Source organism: Papilio machaon, chromosome 28 (assembly GCF_912999745.1).
Source record: "Papilio machaon chromosome 28, ilPapMach1.1, whole genome shotgun sequence".
NCBI lineage: Eukaryota > Metazoa > Arthropoda > Insecta > Lepidoptera > Papilionidae > Papilio > Papilio machaon.
The window spans coordinates 766,250-786,013 of NC_060013.1; the positions used below are offsets into that span (position 1 = coordinate 766,250).

At 32.9% G+C, this 19,764-nt stretch overlaps 2 protein-coding genes across 6 annotated transcripts in view; one reads left to right on the plus strand and one right to left on the minus strand.

Moving 5' to 3' along the window:
* Positions 1–3,788, minus strand: part of LOC106710505 (trichohyalin) — a 36,106-nt gene extending 32,318 nt beyond the window's left edge. For 2 of the 4 annotated variants that reach the window (XM_045685130.1, XM_045685131.1), the window contains exon 1: positions 3,719–3,786. The gene's annotated coding sequence lies outside the window, so the exon portion shown is untranslated. Of the gene's footprint in view, positions 1–3,718 lie in introns of all 4 variants that reach the window. The other 2 variants (XM_045685132.1, XM_045685129.1) reach the window with 2 other exon arrangements.
* On the plus strand, positions 2,601–3,537 carry LOC106710518 (putative surface-exposed virulence protein BigA). 2 transcript variants are annotated; one of them, XM_045685133.1, is made up of 4 exons: positions 2,601–2,700; positions 2,974–3,168; positions 3,202–3,339; positions 3,452–3,537. In XM_045685133.1, exons 1-3 carry the CDS (start codon positions 2,656–2,658, stop codon positions 3,310–3,312), a joined length of 351 nt encoding a protein of 116 aa, XP_045541089.1. In that variant the 5' UTR covers positions 2,601–2,655; the 3' UTR covers positions 3,313–3,339; positions 3,452–3,537. The 2 variants fall into 2 exon arrangements, with proteins under 2 accessions (XP_045541089.1, XP_014358080.2); XM_014502594.2 differs by having other exon boundaries at positions 2,974–3,339.
* Positions 3,789–19,764: the final 15,976 nt, after the last annotated feature.

The window sequence follows — 19,764 nt, forward strand, 5'->3', positions numbered from 1 at the left end:
TTAGTACACTAATTAGGTAAATAAAAAACGTAAATTATAAATCATTCGCCTCATCTAACTGTCTAAATAACCAACAAAACATCACAAATACCAAGTTACATGGATTTTCTTATAACAAGTATTGTTAATTAAATACGATATCTTCTTATTATAATTGTAAATAATTTTTATAATAATTTATGGCAACAATATTTAATTGAATATAAAATTAGTCATTCAATTAATTTAATTCATATGAAAGAATTATTACAAAATTATTATTTCTATAGCTAAACTTACTTGATAATTTAAAATAAACACAATTAAAAAAACTTTATTATCACGTGATATTGTTTTGTAAACACAATCACCATTATACGAATGCGCGCTAAGACGCCATCTTTTTTAAATTTCGCGCCCAAAAAACTGTCAAACTTTTTTTTAAACGCGGGCAAACGTCCGCGCGTCATTCGGCGTTCGAAAGACTGTGTTGAGAGTTTCATATTACTGATTTGTAAATAGAAAACTTATTTGCGGTGTGGCGGTTACGTTTCGCGCTTGGTTCGTTTCGAACTAGCGCTGAGTGACTCACCGTTGGTTTCTGAGACCAAAAACATTGTATAAAACATCTCGACATCCCTGTCATTATCTTTGACAAAAGAGAGATAACAATATGATTTAATCAGGGATTTTGGTCTCAAATTGTTTAGTGAGACGAAGGGATGAATAATATTAGTTTTTTTTAATATCTCGACTGTTCGTCAACCTTTAGATTTAGATGAATCATAATTTCCAGTATTTATTTGCTAATAATAAAAATATAAATAGATTATGTTTTTTGCTATTAATTGGGCGAAAATATACGAACTAAGATTCGAACTTACTTTTTGACAATACTTTTAAATATCTTACTAATATTATAAATGCAAATGTTTAGATGGATGTTTGTTTGAATGTATCTCCGGAACGGATCAACGGATCTTGATGAAATTTGTCACAGATGTAGAACATAATCTGGAAGAACACATACGCTACTATTTTTTTTTTAATTCCGCATGAACGGAGTCGTAGGCGACAACTAGTCTATAATAAAGTTTAAAAACCGATACCGTCCCGGCCTAATTTAAGTCCTCTTACCCTTCCCACCCTTTTCTTTTAAGGAAAGGATGGGAAGGGGAGGTGGATTTGCTGGAGGAGGAGATGTATTGGAAGGTTAAATATTCTCTTTTTGTGTGTCTCCTCCTTCGATTGAGGGTAGGCAACGCATTCGCAATTGCGAATGTCTATGAGCAGCGGTCGCTTCGCCATTTCGGCGAATTCCTGTGGCCGCTTGCTCGTTTGCCACCTTGTAATATAAAAAATAAACCGTACACATAAACCGGTTGTATCAAAACCTGTATCTTCACATTAATATTTAAGGGAGCGAGACGATTCTATTTGCAATGTTTGTTGTTTTTCCAACGCGTTAGTGTGACCATATCTATCTATAGAAATCAATATTATATTCGAAGAAATCTTTCCATCGGAGGGAGTGCAATTTTTTTTATTTGCCCACTGTCACTAGGTCATAATCAACCACGCTGGCGAAGTGGTTGACTTTACACATATCATTAAATTTCTTTTCAGATATGTGCAGCATCACTGATGTTTTCCTTCACTGTACCTCAGATAAATGTACATATGTAAATAGAAAATCGAAAAACATATTGCAGAACCTGCAGATTGCAAGTCAAGTGCTTAACCCCTGAGCTACCGACGTCCTTAGTAAACATAACAAATTTAATTTTTGTTAAAACAATTTCATAATATAATTAAATTATTAAAACAAATGGGTTACATTTTTATCGCTAATCCTTCGCTTGAACTGATTTATCTGTTTACAAGTAATTTCGCTGATAAATTAAAGAATTGATAACATTCTATACATGTATAATGCGACAACGAAGTGTATGGATTTATTCTTTTTCTGTGTTGGAATAACTAAAATGAAACACTTATTTCGTCCTTGCGATCCAGTTCAGACTGTATATATTTTATCAGTATGTCCTAGGCGGTATTTCCAAACCAGTACTACTTATGGTCTTTATCTTAAATGCATCTGCAATTCTTCTAGTGTCGACGGGATTGGATGTTAACCTAGGTGTTCCCGCTGTACGACTACTCTCTTTTTAGCCGACTTCAAAAAGAAGGAGGTTATCAATTCGACTGAATTTTTTTCTTATAAAAAATTGTAACATTCTGCTGATTTCGTGAGTTTCAAATTATAATAAGCGCTGAAAACAAAATTGTCCCTAATTTTCGCAACAAATTTTGAAGCTAAATTCAAAATCTACTAGTCTTCTAGTTATTTAAAAAAAAATGGGACCCATCTGCAAGCACTTTCTTTCGATTAAAATATTTTTTATCAAAATCGGACCACCAGGGGCGGAGTTTCGCGGTAACACACATAAAAAAATACAGTCGAATTGATAACCTCCTTCTTTTTGAAGTAGGCTAAAAATTGAACTGCACGTATATATTTTATTTTATAAAATGTATAAGTCCTAAGTTTATGTGTTTTTTGTTATCGATTCCTAATCGGTGAGACAGATAAAGATTTTCAATATGATTACGTGGTTATGTGTAGATAGTGTTTAGTTTGTACTAAGTCAGTGAGAACTACAAGAGTGTTGTAAGATGTCTGACTCCGTGACTGTTAGCGATGGTGACAGTGGTGTGCAGGTGGGTTCTGTCATCATTGTACAATGTCATTTTTAATTCTCACTAAACGTATAATATAATATAAACTGGATCCAGTGTTAAACTGTACAACTTGACGTGCCATCAAACGTAATATAACTATTTTCTTTGTATTTATTTTGTTTTTGTGACAACATACATATACATTAGAAATAACATACACAAAATTATTGCGTTTCTTGCGTCCTTTTGAGGCGTTGCCATTTACATTTTTCAAAAAACTACCAATTTTGCAAAATGATAATTTTTTTTCAGGTTACTGATAGCAACCGTGGTGGAATACACGTAGATGGTGGTGACTATGGTGGAGTGACTACTGTCGACAACAGTGGTTATGGGGGAGTAAGTGTTGCAGATAATAGTGGATATGGCGGAGTACATGTAGTAGACGACAGTGGTGACGGTGGTGTAAGCGTAGTAGACGACAGTGGTGACGGTGGCGTTAACGTAGTAGACGACAGTGGTGACGGTGGTGTTAACGTGGTAGATGGTAGTGGCCACTTCAGAACACACAGCGCACAAGTTACTTCTGAAGACGGTGAAGGCGAGCTCAATATTGTCCCTGATTCGGGCTTCTATATGCCGCATGATTAACAACTTGACCAAGTGTTGCCAGAAAAGGTGAGATGTTAACTAACTTTTATATCAACGAAAACAAAAAAAACATAAAAATATTAATATGTACATATTTCATTTTATGATTTTCACTTACCTTTTTTTTTCTTTTTTTCAGGAAAGGATGTCAGGAGAAAGAATGTCATAAAGTATTTAACAATTTTTTTGTAATAAATAAAAAATAAAAAAAATTTCGACATTGTTTGTCATCTTTCTTTCTTTTCTTATAAAGACACATAGATAACAATGTGTTTAAGTGCAGTCAAAATTCTAAACTATCAAAAAAAATTACTGCACGATTTGATGATAACTAATACTCTCATGCATGATGTAGGTCTCTGAAATTAAGTTCATTTACTGGGATCTAGTATTCACACCGACTCACCAATAACTAAAGAAGTCTTGTAACTCCATGCAGTCAACCTCCTTTCTCGGCTCAGCTTGCATTTCCTCCGCGATACCGGAATCTACGTCCTCTTCGCTTGAGTCGGTGTCAATATCCGAACGGACACCACTCATCCCACAGTTTTTTTTTTACAGTGTTTAACAATATAATAAATCTGGCTGTATGGTTTAAGAGCTTTTGAATTTTTTTACTTTAAAAAGATTGTAGCTAGTGTTGTCACTTAATAAAAATCGTTTGAATTTGGTATTTTTTATTTATGGTAATAAACAATTATATCTTAAATATTTATAAGAGTACAGTCTTGTAAGAAAGTGTACAAACATATTATGAACTAACGGTCGCCCGTGACTTCGTCAGTACGGAATTAAAAAAAAAGTGTATCTAATATGCCCGTGTGCATTAGCTATCTTCCCGTCAAGTCCCATCAAAACCAGTCCAGCAGTTCCGGTGATTACCCAGCACAGTCAGACAAAAATTGATTTTTCGTTATGTGTACGTTACTTGAATCTATAAATCAAATTCTATAAATATGGATAGATTTAAATAATTTGCCTAAGATTTTAAATTAAAAAACGAAATACAACACCCAATCAAATGTACGATCAGTGGTAAGTTTTTGGCGGTGCTTTCGTAAGCTGACATTTAGCGCGGTGTTGCCAGCCAAAGCATTCGCCGGAGTATCGGGAGCAAGTATTTATAATGTGCCAGTTATTTATAGGTCGATCAAATCGATTAATCATTTCCTGGTTATGAAAGGATTGTATAAAAGATTATATGCATAAGGAAAGAATGCAGATATGACGGTAGATAGAGATGTATTGAAGAGTAACATACTGTGCCGACTACGTAGAGAAAAGTGCATGATGTTGGAAAGTTTATACGAAAGGGTAAATCTGTAATGCTTGCCAATAAACTAACCTACGCCAGTCGGGTTACAGATGTGGGTACATATTTAATTGATGTGAGGTCCACTTTTTTTTAGAATGTATTTAATTTTCTACGACAATGGTATTAACAAACAATTTTAAACTTGGCAAGCCTTCAATTAGGATTAAGAAGGATTAAATAAAGGTCTACTAGCAAAGCCAACAGCCAACCTTATCCTAATATTATAACAAACTAGATTTTGCCCGCGAATTCCTCTGCACGGAATTAAAAAAAAAACATAATAAGTAATACTCTATGTATTCTTCCCGACTATGTTCTACATCTATGCTAAATTTCATCAAGATCCGTTGAGTCGTTCCTGAGATACGTTCATACAAACTTCCATCTAAACATTCGCATTTTACTAGAAATCATGATTATTAAAAAATGATTATGCGTTATGCGTTGACTTCTGAAATGCGATTTGACAAATAACAAAGGACTTGACAACTACAATAAACAAAGCAGCTTTGACGTTGACGTTCATAACCTCAATAAGCAGCGGTCAAAATGTCAAAACCTGTGTTTAATTAAACAGTGTCTGTATTTTTTGGAGTAATACAGTAAGAGTTTAAAAAAACAACTCTGAAATAATACTTAAATATAGATACAAAACTATATTTAATTTGTGTTGTTACGAAATGACTTAAAAAAAAATATAATTACTTATTTAATAGCGTGCCAACTGTATCTTGGTAAATAGGTCAAATTTTTTAGTAACCTAACAATATTGGGGATAGAATATATTTTAAGAACTAAACATAGTTTAAAGTTGAAATAACACGCAAAGTCCTGATTAAAAAGTTGCACTCAATTGCAGTAAATAACAATGTTCTTGATACATGTCACTTAATATTTTTTATCTAATTAATAACCGCGAAATTGTCCACACGGAATTTTAAAAAACCTATATGTTCTTCCAGGCTATGTTCTACATCTGTGCTAAATTTCATCAAGATCCGTTGAGTCGTTCTGGAGATATCTTCAAACAAACAACCATCCATCCATCCACTCTTATAATATTAGTAAGATAAATTATTATCATAAAACTTTTCTTCTAACCAAAGAGCAAATTATAAAATTTAAGTTAGATTAAATACTTTTTAGATACTCACAAATGAACGCCATCTTTTGGACTTAAAACAAAACAAAGCACTGGCTTTCACAACTTAAAGAGCGCGTAATTCAGCCAAGATAAAATAAAAATGCATTAAAACACTAGATAAATAAAGTGAAATGATAATAAACGTGCGATTAGAGTCTTGGCGTTGGAATGTTTGAACAAGATTTGTTAGATTATTAAAAAATACAATTAAAATAATAAATATTTAATCATGTCATTGTCTATTGTTGGGATGTCAGATGTCTTACGTCATTACGAATAGATGTTGAAATAAGATGGTATTTCAAGGAATATAAACATTTTCATTAATTTACGGAAGTAGAATTAAATATGGAATACTATTGTTTTACGTGTACTAATATTATGTTTGAAATTTTATAGTAGTATGCTATTAAAGAAATGAATTATTATTTAAAGTAGCATGTAAATTGTTTCGTATCATCCCTACGTAAATATTTAAAGTTAAAGAAAAATGGAGGGAAATAGATATGTTAAAAAATTTAATATAAATGTTCTAGAAGTTTTAAATTCACGTATTGACTGATTTATTAACAGTCCTATTTGATCTGCGTAATACGACGCTATTAATATTGAAAACAATAATAATCTTGTTTACCAGTGACAACACTAGCTTTTTTTTTAATTAACGTAATGCACTTGTCAAAAACAATCTATTTTTTAACACACTTAGCACTTTTGAATAATAACACTGGCCACTAATTTTCGAAGCTTTGCAATTATTAAAGTTTTTTTTTAACTTTTTTTTTACATTGCGCGCGGACGTTGTTTTGTTTGCAGACGGTCACAAACTAAATGCGTTTTATTCGCTCAACATTTACTATTCGGAACAAGGAATGTATGGAGCAATTGGTTTAAATAAATTTTTGGCTGATTAAATATTCTCATAATGTAACATATGTAAAAGGGAGACTAATATTGTTCCAGAATTTCTATTTGTTTTAAGTTACATTGAAGTAATGATAGTGAATAAGTTTTTTTTTTTTTTCTTTTCTTTAATATTGTTTTAAATACCTTGCATATTGAACTTAGGACCCGTTAATTATACATAACTTTAACTTCTTTTTATACCATAGTTCTTATATTATTTATTAGTTCTTATCTTATTTTATCTTTTGTAATATTGAAATTTTTATTTATCTTAATATATAAATATTTATGTTTGGTTATCCACCGCTGCAACTGGCGTGCGGATAGTCGTGAGGGTTTTCGCGGAAGATCAGCGCTGAGTGTTCCAGAGAGGAGCACCCAGCATACAAAGCTGAGGGAGGACCCTATCCGGTCAGCATTGCAACGTTAATTATAAATGTTTCTTTATTCTAGTGTAATTTTAATTTTATTCTGTTTTATGTATTTATAATTATTTTGTAATATGTTAGTTTTTTATTGCGTTGTTATGGTGGGAAGGATTAAATGTTATTTTATTTATTTATTTATTAATGAAAATGAAACCTAACACTAACACTATAGTCGAGATTTTCATGTTTCTGTTTTAATATAAAGTGGGTGCCAAATGCCTTAATAATCAAAATTAAATCTAAAATTGTTTAATGAACTGTATAACAAATTACAGCACACATGATTAGATGACTTTTCTGAAATAAAGGTTAGTCCAACAAGAGTGATTGTACACAACGCCTTTTGGGGATTTAGTAGTTATTTTCACATAGTTAAATTATCTGATTGGAATCTTTTAACGTGATCCAGTATTATGTGCATGAGGTAATGAAGAATTGAAGGAAAAAACTTGAGAGGTGTCAAGGGACACCCGGATGGAACGAAGTTCCTTTCTATTAATTAGTGAAGGAACCAATGTTTATTCTATGAATAAAAAAATTAGTCTTCACAAGAAGTACATTTTATTTCTATGAATTTTCGTTATATGTTGTCACGTCGTTGCCATGGTGAAGTAGCGCTCATTCGTCGTTAACATACTTACTATAGCAAAAAGTGTCGTGACAACTTTTCGTAAGAATTTTTTCCGTCTAGTCCCCTTTCACAACGCGAGATAAGGAACTTCGTTCCAATACTTTCAAACTAACAAAAAAAAATAACAATACATCTTGCAGAAAAATTAATCTACAACACACGTAGTCACAGCAACCATAATATATTTTTTCTTTATCATCTCACGTCGCAGTAACATCAACATAAGCAACTCCATGCAACTCTTGTCGTGAAGTAAGCCAAGTGACATAGTCTATTCTCGCGCGGGTTCAAACGTCGCTGCGTCGCGCGCCTTGCATTTATTATTGCACAATTTTAAATAAATACTTGTATTTAATTATATCATATATTCATTATTAAGAACAATATGTAAGATGGCGGGAAAATGGAGACGTTAAAGAAGAAATAAACCGGCATGCAGTTTACTGAAAAGAAACTTTCGAAAATTACCTACGAGAAAAAAGTTTTGGAATCTCTGGTCTAATTTAAGCTGTCAAAATGACGGTCAAGGTTATCCCGCGTAAATTTTTGACATTTAAAATTGATTACTACATTTAAAACGATGAATTTCATCTTAATTACAATATGTTTGGTTTTATTTTAACTATTGAATTTTCTCGTAGGTATTATTTTAAATATTTCACAATGAAATATGTTTGTAGAGCGTAGAATATTTATATGTATTGATGAGCGACGGTCACGGATATGAGTGACATGCCAATCTTGTACCACCTGCCAAAGGGACTCATTGTTAGGGTGAAACAACATGGAATCTTACTAATATTATAAATGCGAATGTTTGTTTGAAGGTATCTCCAAAACGGCTCAATAGATCTTGATGAAATTAGGCACAGATGTAGAATATAGTCTGGAAGAATACATAGGCTACTTATTATGTTTTTGGAACGAAGTTCCTTATCGCGCGTTGTGAAAGGGGGCTAGACGGAAAAAATTCTTACGAAAAGTTGTCACGACACTTTTTGCTATAGAGGAATGAGCGCTACTTCACCATGGCAACGACGTGACAATATATAACGAAAATTCATAGAAATAAAATGTACTTCTTGTGAAGACTTAAGTTTTTTATTCATAGAATAAACATTGGTTCCTTCAATTATTAATAGAAAGGTACTTCGTTCCATCCGGGTGTCCCAACACACCTCTCAAGTTTTTTTTTTAACTTTTCGCGACAGATGGTTTTGAAATAGATATGCCAGCTCATGCATGTCCTGATGGAGAGGCTCAGAGCCTATACTAGTAAAAGGTGATTAGGTCATAGTCAATGCTGGCTCAGTGCGGGTTGACTTCACACATATCATTGAATTTCTTCTCAGATATGTGCAGCATCACGATGTTTTCCTTCACAGTAAGTACCTCAGATAAATGTACATATGTAAAAACACATTGGTACGTGCCAATGTGTTTTTACATATGTACATATTATCCGTGGATATGTTTATCTGTGGATCCAATAAGGAATGTGTCAGCGAATCTATTTTCGTTTTCATAGTATCGTGTGGAACTACCTTAACTTTCGAAGATATCCCATGATGTATGCATCACAGACACATGACATTTTTACACCTACATGACTTAACCTGACGAAATCATGTCATCCCTTTAATTTATTTTAACAGAACAGAGATAAATATATGTTTCTGTACAAATTGTTGTACATAAATATACGATACGATCCAATGGCTGCATTGTTAAAATTAAAACGGAATTTAGAAATTTGAATTTCGAATTTTGTTTTTTTTTTTAAATTTAGAATACAAAAAATGATTCGAAATTACTCTATGAACTTATTTTTGTAATCTTACTAATATTATAAACTAGCTTTTACCCGCGACTTCGTCCGCGCGGAATAAAAAAGTGCACACAAGATAAAAAAGTTCCTATGTCCGTCTCCTAGTTCTAAGCTACCTGCCCATCAATTTTCAGCTAAATCAGTTCGACCGATCTTGAGTTATAAATAGTGTAACTAACACGACTTTCTTTTATATATATAGATGTTAAGATAGATAGATGTTTGTTATAAGGTCCGTATCTCCGGAACGGCTCAACGGCTCGTTTAAATTTGGCACAGATGTAGAACATAGTTTGGAAGAAAACATAGTAAATTTGGTTTTAATTCCGCGCAGATGGACTCAAGAGTGACAGCTACTTTTAAATTAAGCTGAAATACAACTGCGTATATAAATTGTGAATCTCTTGGCTACTTTTATTGTTTATTTTTAGTTTGGTGATTCAATTACATTGTGATGCACACACTAGTTACATATTAATATAGTATAATATTTGTTGGAACGAAGTTCCTTATCGCGCGTTGTGAAAGGGAGCTAGACGGAAAAAATTCTTACGAAAAGTTGTCACGACACTTTTTGCTATAGTAAGTATGATAACGACGAATGAGCGCTACTTCACCATGGCAACGACGTGACAATATATAACGAAAATTCATAGAAATAAAATGTACTTCTTGTGAAGACTTAAGTTTTTTTATTCATAGAATAAACATTGGTTCCTTCACTAATTAATCGAAAGGAACTTCGTTTTTTTTCTTTTATCTCTCTCAAGTTTTTTTTCTTTTATATTTACCTGTGTATATCTTAAATATCCGAAATAGCGAAGCGACAGCACTGCCCATAGATAGCGTTGCCAGGCGTCCGGATAAAGCTGGACATAGGTAGTCTTTTTGATTGCGTGTCCGGTCAAAATAAACGGTTTTCCGGCTTTTGTTAGGCTTTTTACATTTCCCAAACGAGAGTGTACCTATTAATACTGAGACAAAATTCTAAATAATATAGGGTGTCCAACCTTTCTACCCAAATGTCCGGCCAAACTGGCTGATCTGTCCGGCTAGTAGGTTTGGCGATATGGCAACCCTACCCATAGATATCTGCAATTGCAGATGCGTTGCTTACCTTTAATTAACGAAGGATGCACAGAAAGAGTATATTTACCTTGTCTATGCGTCCCCTCCTCCGTTAAATCCACTTCCCTATGTACCATCTTACTATATAATATATTACGTACATATCGATTATACAATACCTACAAAAATACGATTAATAACGTTGAATCATTGCTTCATGTTATAATTATGTTTGGCAGAAAGCCAAATGTTTATTAAATTTTTAACGAGCAATTCTTTTCTTTCAATCTTTGTGTCAAGTTAATTGAAAACAATTTAATAGAATATTTTCATTTGCTAAATTAGATAAAGTTTTCCTTTTTATAAATTCGACTTTTTTCTATCGCAAAATAATTCAAAATTGCCATCTTATGAAACGTAGAGTAATCTAAAATTAATAAACCAAAAAGCTCAACTGAATGGCTCAATGTTGGATAAATGTAATAGCGCCATCTATTGTCTGTCATTTGTAAAAACAAACACCTATCCTACAGTAAACTTTTAAAAAAATCAAAACAACGAAAAACTAGATCAAATCTCAGTGGCCATTACTTTTTTGCTATGCTAAATTATTTTCTCGATGTTTTCGAGAACATTCTAAAATAAGAAACTGTTGCATACAACTCTGGTTATTTAAATTTGAAAATAAAATCTTTTTAAATGCAGCCAATAGATGGCGCTGTACAATAAGAGGTCGAATGTCAGTAGTTCGTTTTTTAAAAAAATATAAGGTAAGGTTATTATCAAAAATGTCCCTAATTTTCGCAACAAATTTTGAAGCTTTATTCAAAATCTACTGGTCTTCTAGTTATTTTAAAAAAAATGGTACCCTTCTGAACGCACTTCCTTTCGATTAAAATAATTTTTATCAAAATCGGACCACCAGGGGCAGAGTTTCGCGGTAACACACATTAAAAAAATACAGTCGAATTGATAACCTCCTTCTTTTTGAAGTCGGCTAAAAACTGGCGGGAAACATAACCTCAAAATAAAACAAGATATTATAAATACTTAATATTTATTCAAATTATTAATCTTTTTCAATCTGTATTGTATCTTTTTCAATCTTTGATTATTAGTCATCTTTCTTATATTCCTTTTGCTAGACCATTTGTGTATATATTCGGTTTTTTCGATTTCATTCAATTCGAAAAACTTTCTCATACAATGACTGCATTTGAATCTTTTACCAACTTCACTGATTGTACCAATTTTCACATAAGAACGTTTTTTACTCGATTTCAAAAACTGATAACATAAATCGCAAACTCTTGATATTTTATTATATTTATCATCGTTTGTATTATGATAATTTTTATAATGATTTATATAACTTCTATACGATAAACCGCATTGCAGACATTTTTCTATACTAGGCCATATTTTATGTCTAGTATCTGGTGAATGGGTTTTTTTATGACGTATCAAATCATTTCTATTACCAGCAATATACCAATCACATGTCGAACAAAATGGCGGCAAACGTCTATTAAAATCTATATGTGAAGTTTGATGTAATATTAAACTATATCTGAAAATTACAAAAAAATACATAATCTGTGTGTAAAATAATCTAAAATAAAATTAGGACAGATGTATAATATAATCTGGAACACATATTTAAAGTTTTTTTTTTAATACCGCGCAAATAATTTCACGGGTAAAATACAAATTTAGATGCATAAATATTAGCATATTACTACAAAACTACTGAACAGATCTGAATGACAGGGTATGTTCCGATATACACTGCGAGCACTGCACAGTGCTATCACTGTAGAAAAATTCGTTCCGTTATGGACTGCCAGTATACTGCCGCAGTACCCTAGGGAAATATATGACGTCATAAATCGCCGCCATATTCTACTGTGAGCACCGGCGCTGGCGTTTTCGAGGTGAGGTACTCGCAGTACCTTGATCACGTGATCAGTCGAAACCACTCGAGTCTTATAAACAAAGCTACAGTTTAATCAGAAAAATTTAAAGTTCTGTAATTAGTTTGGATTAATAAATAAAACAATAAAACAATGGAAGAATTGCAAAAATTAACCTTTTTAGACTGTGTTGAAGATTCAATTTACAATTAATATTAATTAAAATATTTTTAATTTGACAGTACTCCAAAACAATTTTAATGTACTAGAAAACTTAAATACACTCATTTGAATGCTGTGTCAAAAAATGCGGCTGACAGTATACGAGATTGCGTTCCGTTTTAAATCGTAATCAGTATAACTGGCTATAAAGGAACGGTCTTCACAGTATACTGAATTGACGTCACACTGTACAGTGGTCGCAGTGCATATCGGAACATACCCTTAGATTACTCTGGAGCGCATAGAGTAGTAAGTTTTTTTTTCACAAGGACTATTGTATATTGAAATGTAGAAAAATAAATTAAAAAATCACTTACTGATTAGGATATTCCTGATTGCAATGTCTACATGTAACTATTTTCGGTTTATTTAAATCATCGAAATGTACACTTTCAAATACTTCTGTATCAATATTTTCTTTTAATTCCAAAGTTTCAATAACCTTGGAACCGTTGGCATTTTTATAAAAAACACAATCACTTTTTTTTGTACCTAATATGTATTTATTTTTTATTAACGGCCTATCATTATCAGATATATCAATAACTATGTTATTTTTCACTTCAGAATAATTTTTCACTTCAGAATTATTTTTCACTTCAGAATTATATTTCACTTCAGAATAATTTTTCACTTTCGAATAATTTTTCACTTCAGAATTATTTACAAAATTGAAATTATTAATTTGTAAATTTTCCAAATTAACATTAACATGACTGTTCAAATCTTTTAACAGATCCGTTGAATTATTAATAAATATGTCGTCTTCAAATTTTATACGATTCCTTATATTTATACGTTCTGTGTGTTGCTCATTTTTGATATGTTTCTTTGTATGCTGTTTATATTCATTGTGAGTTTTAAAACAAAATAAGCATTCTTTACATCTGATAAGTTTTTGATTTATAAGAGGTATTATTATATGCGTGGCATTATGAATCAAACTTTTATATCTGGAAATTAAAAAAATAATAATAAATAATTTTGTTCCTAGGGATTGGGAAAAGGCTATGTAGAGGAAGGAATGACACGAGCGGTAATTTGGAATAATTTAGAAACTAATTAAATAAAAATAATTTAATAAAAAGCGAAAAGAAACGATTAGCAACCACTTGGAAGAGTATTTTTACACTGATACAATTTTGTATAAAAAAAAGAAAAATATAAAAATGTTCTATATTCAAAAAATTTAAAAAAAATAAAGAAAATATATTAACAAAAAGGTCCGATTGTATCGGCAACAGGCCAGGAAGGTGATGATGATGACTTTGCTGTACTACTAAAAGAAATTATTAATAACATATATACACTTACTTGTTATTAAATACTCTGTCACAAAATTCACATTGATTAATACTCGGTTGACAAAGAGTTTTATAACTGATTGAATCATCGGAACATTTTGAAACTAAATTCAATGGTATTTCATCCTCACTTGAAAATGAATCATGTCTTCTTTTCAATCTCATGCTGGAATAAAACATATTATTTATATAGAAAGAAGGAAAGAAAGAAAGAAGGAAAGAAGGAAAGAAAGAAAGAAAGAAAGAAAGAAGGAAAGAAAGAAAGAAAGAAAGAAAGAAAGAAAGAAAGAAAGAAGGAAAGAAAGAAAGAAAGAAAGAAAGAAAGAAAGAAAGAAAGAAGGAAAGAAAGAAAGAAAGAAAGAAAGAAAAAACATTTATTGCCACACAAAAAAAAGAAAAAAAAACATACAAGGCACAAATTGTGGCAAATATATCTGTCATATAAATAGCTTAAACCGATTTGTATGTTTGTAGATGTATGAAAGTAGATGACAGGACTGTAGCATATTGAAGTGAGTGATCTCTGCCTACCCTTCTGAGTTACGGGCGTTATCAACCTGCCCTTTTAATTTCTTAGTATATAGTATGTACTCCTCCATACATCTTAAACAACTGTTATATCTGAATTTACTCCCTTACTACTTACCTTTACTAGCATAACTATCCTTCCACACAATCCATCCATACTTTCTTCTGTCTTCTAATTTTAAACACTTATATTAATGTCTATACATTAATGTATATATCAGGTATAGCGAACCATTACATATCAACAGTCATGACATCTTTAATCATCAAGTTATTTCATCTTTTTGGTTATTGTGAACATTTTGTACATCACTGGAGTTTGTTACTCCTGACACTTTCGTAGTGTATAATGAACTAACACTCGCCCGTGACTCCTTCGAATAAAAAAAAAACGTAATAAGTAGCCCATGTGTTCTTACAGACTATGTTCTACATCTGTGCCAAATTTCATCAAAATCTGTTGAGCCACTCTGGAGATACATTCAAACATCCATCCATCTAAGCATTTGCATTAATAATATTAGTAAGATTTTGTCGCGTGCATTTGGTTTGCTATCCCTGATATATATACAATAATAAAATAGAATAAAAGGGTTGGAACATTTAGTTTTTGGCAGTGACTAAACTGCGTAAAATTTTATAAACATAGAACAACATGGAGGCTATAGTACTACTTAAATACATTAATTTCTAACGACGCAAAGCATAAGCTAACAATAACATTACGCTAGCAGTTATTATAATCTATATATATATAAAAGAAAGTCGTGTTACACTATTTATAACACTAGTTACACTAGTTACACTATTTATAACTCAAGATCGGTTGAACTGATTTAGCTGAAAATTGATGGGGAGATAGCCTAGAACTAGGAGACGGACATAGGAACTTTTTTATCTTGTGTGCATTTTTTTTTATTCCGCGCGGACGAAGTCGCCGGTAAAAGCTAGTATTAAGTAAAAGAAAGTGCCCTTTATTAGTAATCACAGTGAAGTAAATAGACTATAGTTCGAAGTCAAGGCAAGATTTTTTTTCAGGTGAAGGAACTGTAGTTTAAAATATCACATTTAAAATTGTCTATGTAAGATATAATATGGTACGGATTCTAATTGTATTTTCTACGTGATAAAAATCTCTATTCTTTTATACAAAGGCATATATCAAATAGTATAAGATATGATACCTATAAACAAGATGGTAATGATATTTGGTTGACTACAAAGGTAGTAAAACAAAATAACTATGTATAGAGTGTGTGAAAGGGGCTTAACATGAAGAGAATGAATTTCAGATAGAATACTTTGCTGACACTACTTAAGGAAATGGGCAGGGTAATGATATTCCGCTTGCATTGGCACATACAGAAGACTACATGTGTTTTAGATAGGCCAAATTAATATAATAAATACAATAGATTATCTTTAAAATTAGAAACATCTAATAATGCAAATGCATAGGTATTTTATAGAATAGATTGCAAATAAAAGAAAATAGTAAAGGCTTCCAAATGAACCCTTTTAAATAAGAACGTCGTGGTATAGTAGCAATAAAAATTCAAAGTTAGTTTTTAGGATGAAAAAAATATAAAGTGTAGAATACTGAAGTTATTGAAGTATAAATTTATATACGGCCAGTTACACATATAAAGAACAAGGCGATAACATTCGAAACAAATTTTTAAATACGGTAGATACATTTCTAGTGTATACTCTGTAAAAAAAATAATATCCTTACATTTGTATTTTTTAAATTGTATTAAATATTACACACTTTTTTGAAAAATGAGTTCGTTTACTTTAAAATGTGGGATTTAAATTTACAGGATAAAAATAAATACTTGTTTCTATAAATATTTCAAATGAAAATGTAAAATTGAAACTGAATTTATCGAACAGTCGTCGATCATGAATTGACTTTGACAATTAAAATATTGTTGCCAGATGAAAAATCATTTTACCTTTGATGAAACAAATGGAAACCAAAACCAAAATTTTTGAGACTCATCTAAAGATTCAGTGTTAAAAAATTGAAAAAGAGAAACGTATAGCAACGCGTAAGATATATTCTGCTTTTTTTCAAATTTGCCTTGAATTTTTAATTTAGCTTGTATCCATTAAAAATGATTTTAAACGAAACATCAATTGTCAAAATAATGTCACAGTCACACGTCAACAAGCCGTATTTATTTTGATTAAAAAATAGACTTGACTTTTGGCAGCGTTGACGCTTGGTTGAAGTTAGGTTATAATACATTGAAAACTTGTTTCGTTTCTTTTATATTGCTGATTATTTCTTATTGAGACTGTAATATTTGTGTTGTCGTGTTTGTGTTGGTTGTGGGTAATTTTTTAAGGTAAGTGTATGTAGTTAGTTTTAGTTTAAGGTAAAGATGAGTGCTATGGATGCCCCCGATAAGGGGGCTGATCAGGCAGTTCATCAAAAGCAGGCATTAAAAAGACCAGCAGAAGATACAAGAGCAGATTCTAAGAAAACAACATCCCCTTCTGGTTCGATCCAGTCTGTTTTTACAAAACCCGGTTTTGAAAATGATGCCGACATACAATATAGTGACAGTGACATGGGCCCGTATACAGTGTTTGTCTCCCGTAAAGAAACAGACCCTTCATCTGGTTCCTCTTTAAAAACTTTAAGAGTAGCACAGCTCTTACACAAACATAATGTACCCGGTATTGTTGAAGGAGGTATAAAGGAAACTGGCAGAAATAAAATATCGGTTACCTTTAATAAACCAGAAAGTGCTAATGCTTTCCTTAAAAATCCCGTTCTCGAGAATAGCAATTTGGCTGGCCATATACCCCGCTTTCACATCTTCCGCTTAGGCGTTGTTCGAAATATTCCAACAGAGTGGACACTAGAAGAGCTTTTATCTGGAGTATCTACCCCTCCCAATTTTGGTGAAGTAATTAGAGCTAGAAGGCTCAATTTCAAGTTAAGGAGAGAGGATTCTGTAACATGGGTCCCCTCTACTACAGTCGTTTTAACTTTTACTGGCCAACGCCTTCCTGATAAGATTTTTTGTTTTAATGCTTCCCTTCCAGTGTCATTATATCATCTTCCCACTATTCAATGCCGCAACTGCTGCAGGTTTGGTCACATTGCCAAGCAGTGCAGATCAAAGCCTCGTTGCTTCCGATGTGCCCAGCCACACTCTGGAGAAAGCTGTAATGTTCCTGACTCCAATTCATCTTGTTTTCTTTGCCATGGTGGTAGACACTTAGCCACAGACCCCAAATGTCCAGAACACTCCAGGCAAAAATCTATTAAAATATTAATGTCTGAAGAAAATATATCCTACATAGAGGCAGCAAAAAGATTCCCCCAGGTTAGGCCCTTGTATGCAGATATTGCTACATCCTCTACTTCTGTTTCGCATCAGACTCCTACTCTCTCTCCTATTAATGTCCCCAACCGTCCAGTCTCTAGATCTTATAACAAAACTGTATTTCTTCCCTCCAGGCCAAAACCTGTGCTAGGCAAATCTTTTGATTTAGCCTCACACAACTCCATCACACAAAACCCTAAATCTTGCCAAGCCAATGGTTGTGCCCTCAATTCCTGCTCTGAGCCCTGCGATACTCTTTCTCCCAATGATAATCTTGTTGAATTATTACTTCGTTCTCTAATTAATATGTTCTCTAAACTGTCTGATACTCCTTTACCGTCCAAAGTCTCGTCCCTTGCCGACGAACTATTTGCTGTCCTAGCTAATAATAACCAGCCAATTCCCGCCTCAGATTCTCCAATGGAACTGTAGAAGTATTCGCCGTAAAAGGCATGAAATTTCCCATCTTGTAAATCAATATAAACCCATTGTTTTTGCTGTCTCGGAGACGTGGCTTTACCCGGACTCCCATTTTAGGGTGCCAGGATTCTCATGTTTTCGAGATGATAGAGATGATGGCAGGGCGGGTTGCGCCCTTCTAGTTAATAAATCTATCTCTTTTTCTCAGATCGTCATCCCCTCCCATAGCCCTGAATTTCATATTGTAGCTGTCAAAGTGTTAAATATATCTATTATATCAGTATATTTTCCCCATCCTAGTATACATCTCATTACTGAGCTCCAATCCATCTTGTCACTCATTCCCAAGCCATTGATAATGTTAGGTGATTTTAATTGCCACCATACTATGTGGGGATCCCACTACAATGATCCTTATTCTCCATTTTTAATAGATCTAATGGATGATATCGGTCTCTGCGTTCTTAACGATGGATCACCCACTCGCAGAGGGTCCCCCTTACAAAATATTAGCATACCTGACCTTTCTTTTGCTTCCCCCACTCTAGTCCCCAATTTAGCCTGGTCTGTTCTTCATAGCACATATGGAAGTGATCACTTTCCCATTTTGATTTCCATACTTCAATCTTCTATTCCAAGCATGCCGTTTACTCCCCTTCAGAAATATCGCATTCCTCAAGCAAATTGGACCATGTTTTCAGATATAGTTACAAAAGAAATTGCCTCTCTTCCAGAGGCTAGCCCCTATAATTTCCTTTCACTCTATAATGACTTTATCTCTATCCTTATAAAAGCTGCCGATAAATCTATTCCCCTAAAAAAATCTACCCAGAAAATAAGTTCCCCCCCATGGTGGGACTCTGAATGTACAAAGAGTGTTCGACTTCGTAAAGAAGCTGAGAAAAAGTATTCATGCAATTATACAATGGAGAACTATTTGAGTTTAAAAAAAGTTTCTGCGTACACTCGCAGACTTTTAGCTGAAAAGAAACGTCTAGGGTGGCAAAGATTCTGCGAATCTCTCTCCCCTCGCTCTCCTCCTACTCTCATTTGGAATAAGATCAAGGCCTATCGTAGGTCCCTTTTGGAATCAAACGTATCTTCTAATGACCCTATGCCTTGGTTAGAAATCTTCTTTGATAATTTAGCCCCTCCTTTCGTCCCGGAGTCTGGTAACTTTCCCACCCAACTCTCCCCTTCTTCTGACAGGATGAATGACCCTTTCTCTCTAACGGAACTCTCCGGTGTTCTAGTCCACCTACGAGATTCCTCTCCAGGTGTTGATGGCATACCTTATTCTTTCATTTGTAAATCTCCAGACTCATCCAAGATCATGCTCCTTAAAATTATTAACTACATATTTATCACTGGCTCTGTGCCCGATTCTTGGTTATCCCAGAT

Excerpts from the sequence above, each read along its gene's own strand:
- LOC106710518 (XM_014502594.2), top strand. The coding sequence starts at position 2,656 with ATGTCTGACTCCGTGACTGTTAGCGATGGTGACAGTGGTGTGCAG. Across the intron at positions 2,701-2,973 it reads ATGGTGACAGTGGTGTGCAG|GTTACTGATAGCAACCGTGG; the intron begins GTGGGTTCTGTC and ends ATTTTTTTTCAG.